Source organism: Notechis scutatus, chromosome 4, assembly GCF_049901735.1.
Source record: "Notechis scutatus isolate UNSWTSFEM ecotype Mainland chromosome 4, rNotScu1.2, whole genome shotgun sequence".
In the NCBI taxonomy this organism is placed as follows: domain Eukaryota; kingdom Metazoa; phylum Chordata; class Lepidosauria; order Squamata; family Elapidae; genus Notechis; species Notechis scutatus.
Window position 1 is genome coordinate 91,937,628 of NC_142012.1, and position 12,301 is coordinate 91,949,928.

General features: G+C 40.6%; 1 protein-coding gene across 2 annotated transcripts in view; it reads right to left on the bottom strand.

Annotated features, from left to right (window-relative positions):
- ASCC1 (activating signal cointegrator 1 complex subunit 1) overlaps positions 1-12,301 on the bottom strand; it is a 107,456-nt gene that overhangs the window by 54,486 nt on the left and 40,669 nt on the right. The window contains exon 6 of one of the 2 annotated variants that reach the window (XM_026681225.2): positions 6,879-7,015. In XM_026681225.2, the coding sequence (XP_026537010.2) occupies positions 6,879-7,015 (137 nt within the window). The remainder of the gene's footprint in view (positions 1-6,878; positions 7,016-12,301) is intronic. The other variant, XM_087964104.1, reaches the window with a different exon arrangement.

The window sequence follows — 12,301 nt, forward strand, 5'->3', positions numbered from 1 at the left end:
ATTTGTGCTTGTTTGTATTATCCTGTACCATCTGCCAGATGGTAAAAATTAAAAAAAAAAGGGTGCCCAGGATGAGATGGATCTTTGAGAATGTTTTGAACTTTCTGAAGACAGCGGGAGCTATAAAGCTCTTCCAAAGAGAGGAGAGGGCAACCAATGATCTTCTGGGCAATGACATTAACCCTCTGGAGTGCTTTCCTATCTGCCCCTGTGCAATTGGCAAAACATACAGAGGTGCAGTAAGTTAAGATACTCTCTATGGTGCAGCGGTAGAAGGTCAGCAGCAGTTTTTCATTCAGTTGTTGTTTTCTGAGAAGTCTCAGGTAGTATAATCTCTGCTGGGCCCTGTACATACTGGATGAACTCTATTATGCATGAACTGCATTTGGTCGATTGATATTTTAGAGATAACATATAGAATGAATGTTTCCCATTCTCGGTTCCTAAACTTGTCTTTGCAATTTCTGAGTTATTGCCTGTAGTAATGGATATTTCTTTTGAGGTCACTTTTTTGTCCTTCCATGCCAGCAGCTATTCAAACAGCTCTAATTTATGTGTAATACTAGTGATAACAAATAGTAATAACAGTTCTAAGAATTACTACGGTATGATCCTTCAACATGTATTCAAGGGCTGCTGCAGTCATATTCATGAAGAGCATCACATTAAATTTAATTTATTTCTTTGGCACGATGACCTTTGGCATGCCACTCAAATGCCACTGCTCTCTTTTACAACCTGGACTATATCTGTAGCTTTAAGAGTTGTCCGTTTAGCATTTACATGCCATAAGAAGAAAAATGGTATTCTGCTGTTATTATATAGGATATAAACCTCCCAGAAAAGCCACTGCATCGCTTTTAGACACTGCACAGCATTAATATTAAGAAATGCTAAATAATACAAGGAATTATACTATCTTTCATGTAAAATTGAAAGGCCAACATGTTCTAATATTAGAAGCTGGGTTTTTTATCCGATGCAGTTCTACAGATAGCGAAATTCACACAGCTAAACCCTTACCATTTATTTTCCATTAGCAATAATGGCAATAATGATTTTTCAATACAGCAGAGATAATTGTCATTGTTGCTGTTGTTACTTTGCATTATAACTATATCATTTCCTAGCTTGAGTTCAAATAACAGGAGAGGTATCCTGTCTTGGCAGGGGGGCAGTCAAAGGGGCAGAGACCAGAGCAGCCGTCCCCAAACTTTGCGGATTGGTGGCTCTGCTTGGCTAAAGAGAGAAGAACCAGTCCACACAAGCTGTGGGCAAGGCGTACATGTGTGTGCTCACACTGGTCCACCACTCATATGAGTGGAGCTACATGTGCACACACCAGCCCATCACTTGCACCCCTGGACTAGAGGAAAGCTGGATCCCCGATTTTTGAAAACACCTAATTAAGAGAATTGGTGTGATCAAAGGGATTGCAGCTGACAAGCTTTGGGGTGTAATATTTGTGTTTTATTTATTTCCTCTCTTCTACTGTTTTGGTGTTATGAGTGTGAAAAGCATGTGATACACCCGAGTCGAGAAAAGGGTAAAGATGTTATTATACTAGTGATAAAGATGGTAACTGTTTGGGAGAACTGAATATTATAAGAATAGAGAATATATGGTTAGAAGTGTTGTTCTTCTCTGATTTCACACAGGAAGAAAGATTTGTTACTATCTACCGAAATGCCATCCTACTTACTAAAACCCCTACCAGAGGGTCAAACTGAGGATGTTTACATGGTGTTGAGTGAAGAGCCTTTCTGAGCAAGCTGGCTTCTAAAATGGTCCTGGAGAACTTCAATATAAGTGATCATCAATTCATATTAAAACGAAGCTACAAGGCACATCTCAGCATGTCATGGCCACCACAATAACCCTGAGACCATCTCAAAGGATCCTTATTATCAAAGGATAATAAATTAATTATACTGAATTTAATCTTTGAGGAGATGAAGAACACAAATGGATAACTGAGAACTACGCCGCCTTCGGTCCGATCTAAGTGTAGTATATAAAATCATACATTGCAATGTCCTACCTGTCAATGAATACTTCAGCTTCAACCATAACAACACAAGAGCACACAATCGATACAAACTCAAGGTAAACCGCACCAAACTTGATTGCAGGAAATACGACGCAACAGTGGTCAATGTCTGGAACACTCTACCTGACTCTGTGGTTTCTTTCCCAAACCCCAAAAACTTTAACTTTAGATTGTCAACTATTGACCTCACCCCTTTCCTAAGAGGTCTGTACATAAGCGCACCAACATCCCTGTCCTATTGTTTCTTTTATTTTCTTATATGTATCCATGTATTCACAACTATGTATATACTTATACCTATTATCTTGTAAGCAATTGACAAATCAAATCAAATCAATCAAATCAAATCAATCAATCAATAAACTGGGGGTAGATGGGTAAGCATTAAAGTTATTCCAGTGTCAAAGTCTCATCTGGTGAAATTTGACCTCAGCATCTATCCTCTCCATTAAGATTAGCCTGTCTCCGGGGATTATGAAATCTAATAGGCTCTTGAATAATCCATGGGAATTTATAGGAGCAAGGTCAGTAAATTCTTCAATGAGTCATCACCTCTACTGGCCCATACATTTGCTAAGGCCATCAAACAGGTCTAGTTGCTTGCAGTTCTTCTTGCATCTCCTATCATCTCGTGGTTACTCACAAAAAACCTCCTCCATCTATCCTCTCCTTCCGTAAGGATGCACTTACTGTTAAATATTTTCATCATCTAATGCTGAAAGATCAAGATGCATTTCTTCACCTAAGCCTTATCAGAATGTTCTTTTTTTTCATTCTATTTTTTTTAGTCTGTCATCTGCACCTCTATACCTGTCTGGTTTGGTTCTGCAACCCAACAGGACAGACACAGACTTCAGAGGATAATTAGGACTACAGAAAAAATAATTACTACCAACCTGCCTTCAATCAAGGACCTGTATACTGCACGAATCAAAAACAGGGCTGTGAAAATATCTACAGACCCCTCACATCTCGGACATAAACTGTTTCAACTCCTAACCTACCCTCAAAATGACACTATAGAGCACTGCACACCAGAACAACTAGACACAAGAACAGTTTTTCCCCAAACGCCATCACTCTGCTAAACAAATAATTCCCACAACACTGTCCAACTATTTACTAAGTTTGTATTACTATCACTATTAATCTTCTCATCACTCCTATCACCCATCCTCTTCCACTTGTGACTGTAACTTTGTTGCTTGTATCCTTATGATTTTTATTGACTGTTTCCTAGTATGATTTGATTGCTTATTTGTACCCTATGACTATTATTAAGTGTTGTACCTTATGATTCTTGACGAATGTATCTTTTCTTTTTATGTACACTGAGAGCATATGCACCAAGACAAATTCCTTGTGTGTCTAATTACACTTGGCCAATAAAGTATTCATTCATTCATTCGTTAAACACACACACCCTTACTATTTTAATTCACTGCCATTTATTTGTAATTTTTTATTCTCCTTATTTGCATGCTAGGGTTGAGATATTTACCCACAAAAATCTAATGAATGCATGTTAAATTAAGGTATCATCTCCTGATTTCAATTGAGCTAGTAACAAATAAACAAAGCTCCTGTGATACCAAAATAACTCATAAGTCTTAATATCTTGGCTGGCCTTAATATTCGGACCAAATTTGTTATTGCTACCAACACTATGGATCTTATCTCTGACATTACTTGAAACTAGGAAGCTGTGAGTGGCTTCTGTTTAATCATATGTGTATAATTATTTAGAGTGCCTCTTGTTTAATTAGAGACGGAAAGAATGCAAATACAATATATCAAACACAGAAGCCTCAAGGAGTAGACTAATAACTCAGAATTACCAATAAGGGTAGAAACCAGCATAATAAGCTCCTAAATATAAAATTATGCTTAATTGTTATAGGGCCCATTTGATGGCTTCAGTGAATGGAGCCATTGGTACTACATCCGGAGGGCGGGCACGGGGGGGAGCAACTATGGCCCCTTTATGACCATGCTGGCTCAGGAATTCTGGGAGTTGAAGTCCACAGATGATAAAGGGGCCATAGTTCAGTACCCCTGACATTTAGGATAGAATGCTACAGACTTGAGAGGCTTCGTGTTATTAATTGTTCTCACTAGTAACTTCACTGGATGAGTTGAGATGACATACTGCATCAAGCTACTCCTTGTTTTCATCACGGTTTACTGAATAAGCAACCACTGGAAAAATTGACATAATCAGACTAAGCCAATATTGTCAGAGTATATTCATTAACTGGCAGAAACATGGTTAACAAAGTCAGCAAGTGAGTAAGCATGGTGACAGACCAGTCAATGGGAGCTGGCAGCCTGGGTGTGGTTTGGCTCTGTGTGCTTTGCTGCGAATTGAAACTGAAACTAGAGCTCTACTCTGAACTGGAGCTGTAGCATGTCTGCTTCTGTTTGTGTTTGCTTGTAACGTTTCCACCTTGGAAGAAACTACTGGTATTGTACATTTACTTATTTTATATAAAAGGAAGTTAATGAATTCTGCTGAGTCAGTCATCTGTGTGTTTTCTGGATTTGAATTTTGCTGCAAACTCTAACAAATATCCTGTTTTAGATCAGGATTAAGAATTTGGGAGCGAGAGAGACACACAGTAGTACATGATTACTGGTGACCAGAAAAACACACAGAGCGTTCTGTCAGGGATAAGAACATCTACTAGGTTGTGGAAATCTAGATACTCATTAGATGGCAGCAATGATACAAACAACCCACTAACTCTTTGCTGCCACCTAGTTGTAACGTGGATTTCTGCAATCCAGATATGGTGATCCTAGATCAAATAGCTAATAAATTGATCTAGAAGTCGAAAGTCAAAAGCTAAGCTCCATCTGAACAATTTTTCAAATGGCAAAAGCAAAAGAACAAAACTCGGGGATCAGGCAGGGAAAACTTCATCAAATAATCAAGACTCGTGGCATGTAAGTAACTACTTATTTGCGGTTATGAAGAAGAGACATTTCTTCTAACAAGAAGACAATCTCAGATTTGTTTTATCCTTGAAGCTACAGCTATCTCATCCACACTTAGTTGTTGTTTATTGAGCCCAGATCCTTCTGCAAGACCATCCAGGGTTTACTCAAGTAGACTTTCATTTTCTAAGATGTTCTCCTTTGTTTTCTGAAATTCAGCCAGACACGGTTCATAGGCTCACTGTCTGAATAAGTGAATCTAGTTCAAGGGTCTTCAAGCTTGGCAAGTTTAAGACTTGTGGACTTCAACTCCCGGAATTCTTGAGCTAACATGACTGGAGGAGGAATTCTGGGAGTTGAAGTCCACAAGTCTTAAAGCTGTCAAGTTTGAAGACCCCTGATCTAGTTCATCACTGGGGCAGTGAGTACAGGTTCAGGCTCAGAACTTCAAGCATTTCCTTCCTTCCCTCTTTTCCCCAAAAATCTGGTGAAATACTGTAGATTGAGTTGAGTTGAGAGAAAGTGACATGCTCACAGTCATCCCGTGAACTTCTATGACTGAGGGTGGATTTCATGAATGCTAGTCCAATCCCTAAATAACTATGTAGGTAGTCGTTGACTGATTCAACTTGTTCATTCAGTGACTGTTCAAAATTAAAATGGCACTGGAAAAAAAAATGACATGGCCATTTTTCACATGACCACTGCAGCATCTCCATGGTCACATGATCAAAATCCAGATGCTTGGCAATTGACTGATGTTTATGATGGTTGCAGTGTCCCTGGGGGTCATGTGATCCCCTTTTGCGAACTTCTGACAAGTGAAGTCAATGGGGAAGCCAGATTTGCTCAACAACCATTTTACTAACTTAACAACTGCAGTGGTTCACTTAACAAATGTGACCAGAAAGGTCGTACAATGGAGCAAAATTCACTTAACGAATGTCTCAGTAACAGAAATTTGGGGCTCAATTGTCATCAGTTGAGGATTATGTATACTACACTCATTATGCATTTCAGTTGACTTGCCTTTAGCCATATCCACATTCTTACAATTGCATTTTGTATCATCAGAAGTTTTGTTTGCTAATTTAAAAAAAATAGGGTAATCACAAAAGAGCTCATTTTGGAAACCTGGGGTGTATCCTAAATTCTAAACTAGAAATCACTGCACCAAAAAGGCTCTTGCAAAAACAGTGCAAACACAACTGCATTGAAGGGTGGGGGAAGAATATTTTTATCTCTCATTGTACATCTCAAACCACAAATGCCTTTTGCGCAGTGTTTTATGACAACTTCTGCTCTTCAGAGTCGTCTGATGTATTGTTTGAAGAGTGATTTCTTATACGGGTTGTCTGCTTCCAATGTTCTTTGCCTACAGCTTTTTCAAGAAATGAATCTCAGGGATATACAACCCTCTGGGGCGAAAAGAATTATTTGCCAAACACTCTGCTAGAACAAAGTGTGAAGGTAATCACATTTTTCATGAACTTCAATGGGATAAAAATCAGTCTTGGCTTATGCACAAAATCACTGCAAGAAAAAAGTAGCCAAGGATTAATAATAAAATGGCAAGGGAAAAAAAAAAAAAAAAAAAACAGATTCTACCATAGGAAAACTTGTAGAACTAGAATAGGGGCAGATTGTCATGGAGAAAAACTATCATTAAGATTGATTGCACATAATCCATCAATCAAAAGGAATTCTTTGACTGTTGACTGATGTCATAAACAAAACACAATTGGGTCCCTGATCTTTAAACAGTTGTAGCTTCTTGCTAGAATTTCTTACATTTCTGTATTTTTTTGAGTCTGTTCTCTCTATAAAGGCTTCCTCTTTGGACAAATGTAGGCAACTGTTTCCTCTATTACAGAGCTGCTGTTTTACTCACTCAACAAGATCATCTCTACACTTCTGGAGAAGTTCCTGAGCTTTCTGGATTTCTTGTTCATTCAGAAGTACCAGGGTCCCAATAGTCAGATGAAGCTTTGCTGGGTTCTGGAATAAGCTGCTGCTGACTCCACAGTCCTATAAAAACATTAGAAATTCCTCAAGTGACAAAAGTGTACATTAGAAACTCCATATGCTTTCATTATTTTTTGCACATGAAAAGTCGTAACTTGGATTGAGCAAAGACAGATCCAAGTATATTAGGGGGAGCACAGAAGCATCAGAATTTCCAAAACCAGCATTTTCCCCAGCACCAGAAGGCAGGACAAGAAGCAACGGATGGAAACTAACCAAGGAGAGAAGCAACCTAAGGAGAAATTTCGGTGAGAACAATCAACCAGTGGAACAGCCTGCCTTCAGAAAGGCGGGGGATGCTTCATCACTGTAGGCTTTTAAGAAGACATCGGACATTAATTTGTGTGAAATGGCATAGGACAGTGATGGCGAACCTTTTTGTTGTGGTGTGCCGAAAGCGTGCGCATGCCGGCACCCACCCCCCACCCCCTGCACATACGCATGCAACACCCCCGCCCCCTTACCTGCACTGCGCATGTGTGTGCCGCCCAGCTGATTTTTGACCTGTTTGAGGCCACTTTCACCTCCCAGAGGCTCGAGGGAAGCCTCTGCGGCCTCGGGAGGCAGAAAAACGGGCCTTCCGGAAATACCGGAAGTACCCATTTTCAGACTCCGAAGGGCCTCTGGAGTCTGGGGGAGGCTGTTTCGCCCTCTTGCAGGCTCGAGGAAGCCTCTGCAGCCTCGGGAGGCAGAAACGGGCCTTCCGGAAATACCGGAAGTGCCCATTTTCAGACTCCGAAGGGCCTCTGGAGTCTGGGGAGGCTGTTTTCGCTCTCTTGCAGGCTCGAGGGAAGCCTCTGCAGCCTCGGGAGGCTGAAAACAGGCCCGTTTCGGCACTTCTGGTATTTCCGGAAGGCCCATTTTTCGGCCTCCCGAGGCTGCAGAAGCTTCCACTGAGCCTCCAGGAGGGCAAAAATGGCCTTAAACGGGCCGAAAATCAGTGGGGAGGCGTGCACATGCACAGTGCAGGTAAGTTTGTGCAGGCTGGGGCTTGCGTGCCTGCACAAATGGCTCTGCATCACCACCACGGGCATAGGATCTCCTGCTTGAGGAGGGGGTAGGCTAGAAGACCTCTAAGGTGCCTTCCAATTCTGATGATGACGACGTCTTGATCCCCAAATAACAGAAGCCCGATATAGGCTATTCCTTGTCCCTGAAAGAAGTAATATCTCCTTTTTGAGATTCTTCTGCCATGGAGAAATTTTCAAAACCTATAACCAAACCTTGCAAAAGATGGGACACGTAGTACAAAGAGTGAGACTGCTCCATATTCTATGACTGCAGTCATGACTCTCAGATTTCCAGTCTCCTTAATGGCCCCCCAAAAAACAATCTGCAGTCAGATTAGGAATCCTTTTCCTTATGTATTTTCTATAATGGCTGTTCTTATTATTGGGACGCTGTTTTTATTGCTACTGAGCAATACAAAAATGCATTTTTTAAAACATGGGAAATGGGAATGCTACCTCTCATGGCAGACTCAAATCTGTTAAGAAGAGACTGGACTGCCATCTGTCAGAAACGGTAACTGCGAGCGCGCTCATTTGTTTGCGCTCGCATGCCAGCGCCCAGAAGGCAATGCGTGCTGTCCCCCCACGCCCCTGCGCATGCGCACACGATCCCCCATGCGTCGTGCATCTCTGACATGTGCGTGTGATTCCCCCGCTGTGCACCATGCACCTGCGCATGCGTGCGCGATTCCCCCCGCATGGCATGTGTCTGTGCATGCGGCAATCCCTCTGTGCGCCATGCATCTCTGCACATGCATGTGCGACTCCCCTGCATGCGCTGCGCATCTCTGCGTAAGCGCATGTGTCTCCTGCGCCCCCTGCCCCCCTATGCATGCGCGCCAGACACCTGACAATCAGCTGGTGGGCAGTGGCGAAGCACGCGCATGCACAGTGTGGCTCTTCCGGGCGAGCTCTCACATGCTGGCAGAAGTGACTCTGCATGCCACTTCCGGCACACATGCCATAGGTTCGCCAACACGAGTGTAGGGTCTCCTGCTTGGGCGGGCTTTGGATTAGATCCAGAGAAATGTCACCCCCAAAGCACCCCCCAAAGCAATTAATCCAGGCTGTGCGGGAACACAAGGCTGCGCCGCCCACATGGCCCGTGGAACACAAGGCTTGCGTCGCTTGCATTGAGAACAACATGAGGTAGTGAGGGGAGGGGGGAAAGGGCAGAGGTTGGAAACTTGCCCCACATGCCCCACGCGCCTCACATGGCCACCGGCCTGCTTTTTTCCGCTTCTTTTTTCTTCTGCTTTTGGCTGCACGCAAGGAAAGCAGCAAAAGTCTTTCTTTCTCTCCCCCAAACTCCGCCAGAAATGAGTCTTTGGGACTCTGCAAGGCATCCTTCTCCAAAAGGCTGCGCTGGTGTGACAAGTCTCACAAAGACTCATTTCTGGTGGAGTTTGGGGGAAAGAAAAAAAAGACTTCTGCTGCTTCTGCTGTTTTTCTTGCATGAAGCCAAAAGTCTCACTCTCTCTCTCCCCCTGAGAACGGAGCTGTAGATGGTATCCTGCGATCCCAAATAAAGAATGTTTGATTGGTAGGGAATTTTCCTGCAGACTTTTGGGGGGATTTTCCCAGGGTCTCTGCTGCTTCTGCTTTTTCTGCAGAGATCCTGGGAGAATCCCAAAAACGTTCCCACCAATATCAGCAAGCTACCGTCAGTCAAAATTCATATTAGCAGGATTTCCGGTTTGTCGGCCCGCGGTGGCAGGATTTGCGAAGCTGCGCGATCCTCGCCGCGCCAGTCGTTTGGGGCTCCACCCAGCCGGGTACGGAGCTAGGCTGCCCTGCAGGGGCAGCTGAAGGTAGGGGGATCCGGAGAAGGGTTTGGGGTGCTGCAGACCCCTCCCTGGCCGGCAGAACTCCCTTTTCCCAGGACGGTGCCGGCGAGTCTGTAATGGCCGCCACAAAGAAGCTGGCAGCCGGGTAAGAATGCGCAGGAGGAAGTGGAGAAAGTGATTGAGAGGAGAAAGTTTTTCTTGGCTCCTAGGACTCTAAGACATATCTAATAAAATTCCTGAAAAGTATGACTTTCTGAATTATACCTGCCAGAAGAGGAAAAAAGCGGCTGTGAAGGTGCTGAAAGGATAGCTTTCCTCTTTTCCTACGGAATAAATAACTGGATATTAAGAAACCTATTTCTTTTAGGTGAAAATTGATTTTAAGCGATGAGTGGGAAGAGAGAGGATTAAAAAGAAAACATTTGTATGCTAAGATTTGTTGGAGCAGATGCCTTAAGGATTTGAAGACTAGAATATATTGCAATAAGATTTTAAACAGATTTGGACTTTCTTTCTCTTGGATTGATATTGCCCCAGAAGGAGAAAGTGAGAATTCTGCCTTGGTTTGGACTGACTGATAACTTTGGGACTGTTTTATTTTTTTTTTTTATTTTCTTTTGAATATTCTGGTTGTTGTAAGAAGAAAGAAGGGGAAAAGAAAAGAAAAGATTTATAATGGCTCTTTCTGTTGAGGAACTAAGAAAAGAATATGAACAAGCAAAAAAAAATGGTAAAGATGGTGTGGAAGAAGCTTTCCTTTTCTTAGAAATGGCGCTTATTAATTATCAACAAACATTACAACAGATGAAGACAGCAGAGGAACAAGAAAGAAAGAAAGGAGCCATCTTTAATGAATCTCAGAACTTGATCCAGAAAGAAGGAAGAGAGAAAGAAAAGAAAAGAAGAGAAAAGAAGAAAATTAAAGGACTTAAGGACTTAAGATCTAAAAAAACATTTAAGAAAGGGAAAAATAAGGTGCAAAACCAATATGATGATAGTAAACAAAAGGAAAAGGAATACGACAGAGAAGGGAAGCTGGCAAGGCAGAGGCTAGAAGAAGGGGGTAGAAAGGTTTGTTGGGAGAAGAAAGAAAGGGAAAAGGTGGAGAAAAGCTACAATGTCTTGAAATTAAATGAAAAAAAGAAGCTTTTTTTGGATAATGGATAAAGTATATTTTTTTTTTAAAAAAAGATTTTGCAAGGTACATAAGATGAGATGGTAGTATTGTAATGATTTAAGAGTTGATAAGAGATTAAAATGTTAAAATGTTTAAAAATGATTGGCTTTAAAACTTAATAATAGGGGAGGTTTAGAATATTGTTTTAATTAAAGAGTTTAATAAGACTATGGTATTGATGTTATTATAAAATTTTTATTATAGTATCTTTTTTTTAATATTTGGATTTATTGTCTAATTATGTACTTAATTATGTTGGTGTATTAGTTAGATAGAATGTACCAAGCAAAATCGGATTGGGTATTAGATATTATTTTAAAGATTAATTTGATTAACTTAGGGGGAGATAGAAAGGCATCAGACTCTGATTAATGATTTCAGGAGAAACTTATTTTTTTTTTTTTTTATAAGGAATGAGACAAAGGGATGATAAAAATGGACAAAAGATATAAATATAATGATTCAAATTAAGATGATTAATTAAGATAGAAGTAAGAAGTGTGAAATATGTGGGGAAGTTAATATAGAAGGCTTAGAATGGTAAATAAAATAAGTAATGATATGTAAGATGAGCATGAATATAATTGAAGTCCATGAAGAGAGAGACACCTGGGTCCAAGTTACTTTCAAAAAGATTTTTTTATGTTTTGTGTGTTGTGTGTATATGTCTTTTTGGGGGAGAATTAGTTAAAAATTGTAGAAATATAGATTGAGAATAATGGTAACTAAGTCAGAAAGAAACAGATGAAATAATAATAATGATATTGAATAAGACTAAAGAGAAGTAAAGAGAAATTGAATAAGAGGTTTTGGTATGTTGTATGGAAATGGTTTAAAACAGAATTATAATTTATCTGACTTGTTAAATTGACAATGAAAAAAGGTTTAAACATGTAATGAATAATGACAATTTGTGTGTTTTAAAAATTAATAAAACTTGTTTAAAAAAAAAAAAAAAAAAAAAATTCATATTAGCGGGTCCATGTGATTTAAAATTATGAGTTTGGTGATCCCTGAGGTCCAAAAGGTTGGCGACCCCTGGACTAGATGACCTACAAGGTCCCTTCCAACTCTGTTAATCTGTTAAAAAAAAAACTCCAAGGCATTTACTCCTCTATTTTGTCCCTCTCCCCCATCCTTTACTATCAAAACAAATTTGAGGAAAAGCTCTAAATTCCATCTGGGTGAAAGGTATTTTAGGTACCTTCCAAAGCTCAGTATCTATTTTTATGAACTTTTCTTAATCTTAAAAGTCAAACCCTAGCAACAGAAGCTATTATAGTCTATAATGAACACCAGGAGCACAGGGAAGATG